The sequence below is a fragment of the Cyprinodon variegatus genome, unplaced genomic scaffold, assembly GCF_000732505.1.
Source record: "Cyprinodon variegatus isolate N-32 unplaced genomic scaffold, C_variegatus-1.0 Scaffold148, whole genome shotgun sequence".
Taxonomy (NCBI): Eukaryota; Metazoa; Chordata; class Actinopteri; order Cyprinodontiformes; family Cyprinodontidae; genus Cyprinodon; species Cyprinodon variegatus.
The window spans coordinates 878663-880050 of record NW_015150601.1 but is presented as its reverse complement, the minus strand read 5'-3'; the positions used below and the strand labels follow the sequence as shown (position 1 = coordinate 880050).

General features: G+C 32.9%; 1 protein-coding gene across 1 annotated transcript in view; it reads left to right on the top strand.

Moving 5' to 3' along the window:
* LOC107086312 (actin filament-associated protein 1-like 1) overlaps positions 1-1388 on the top strand; it is a 50023-nt gene that overhangs the window by 44716 nt on the left and 3919 nt on the right. Inside the window, exon 17 of the mRNA XM_015377179.1 lies at positions 1159-1334. Coding sequence (XP_015232665.1) covers positions 1159-1334 — 176 coding nt within the window. The remainder of the gene's footprint in view (positions 1-1158; positions 1335-1388) is intronic.

The window sequence follows — 1388 nt, the reverse complement described above, 5'->3', positions numbered from 1 at the left end:
TAAATGTGTCAATAATTAATTAAATGAGGAAATAAATAAATACATGTGTTACTTATTTATTTAATGAATTACACATTTAATTCATTGTTTATCGCTGTATTTATTTATTTATTTAGTTGTGGCACTTTATATTAGTGACGTGATTTTAATTAATGAATGACACATTTGTTTATTTAATTCCACATTTAATTAATTATTGACACATTTAATTATTTATTTAATGCTGTATTTATTTATTTAATTGTGGCACTTTATATTAGTGACGTGATTTTAATTAATGAATGACACATTTGTTTATTTAATTCCACATTTAATTAATTATTGACACATTTAATTATTTATTTAATGCTGTATTTATTTATTTAATTTTGGCACTTTTTATCCTCCATATTAGTGACCAGAAAATAAGACTTAATATTGCAGTTTTCTGACAGTTTTTACATGTTTTTTTTTATATCCTTTTTTTCTGCTGTCTCAATGAATTAATGTTTTTATGCAGACATGTTTAGACTTTAAAAGAGACGCCAGAGTTTTTGTGTTTGCCGTGTTGAAAACAGGCTAAATTAGAAGTCATGTTTGTACCCAGGATAAACCAGTGCACACGGATTATTATTCCAATGATATTGACAATTTGATCAAATCAGGAAAAAATTTATTAGAAAACACACATGGAAGTCTACGAATAACTATAGCAACATTGAATAATCAGTTTTTGGGTGTTTCTGTGACTAACTAAATGTACTTAGATCACAAATTTTATTATTTTATCAATTTTCAGTATGAGATTATTTTGTTGGATGAATTTAAAGCTTCTTTCACATCTTTTACCAACAGGCTTTATACTGTAGCTGCTCTGTTTATGACCCTAGTTTCTGACCACTCTAATCTGAGAGAGGAATAATAATAATAATTATCACTGTTATTAAAAACAACATGTTTATAAAAATGTCTCCCATTTCTAATTCATTCATTTCCTGTAATTCCTGTGCCTGGCTGCTATCCAGGAAACACGAGCGTTTGAAAATGGGAGAAATCGAGCAATAAGCAGCATGTCTTATTGGTGCTCAATGAAAAGCAGTTTGATTTCAAAGGTTCTTCCACTTTCAGAGGGAACATAAGAGTAAAAGGATGCTTTCTTTCCTTGTCTTTGTGGAGCAGACAGGAGGAAATCCTTCCTGAATAAGCGCGTGTCCCAGCTGGATGAAGCGTGCAAGGCCAAAGAGGCCGAGAGGGTGGACCTGGAACTGAGACTGACACAAGTCAAGGAAAACCTGAAAAAGAGCCTGGCAGGCGGCGCACTGGGCGCACCTGTGGAGGCCGAGCTACTCGCCAAGGTATATTTGTCGACCCTTCCTTCCTTCCTTCCTTCCTTCCTTCCTTCCTTCCTT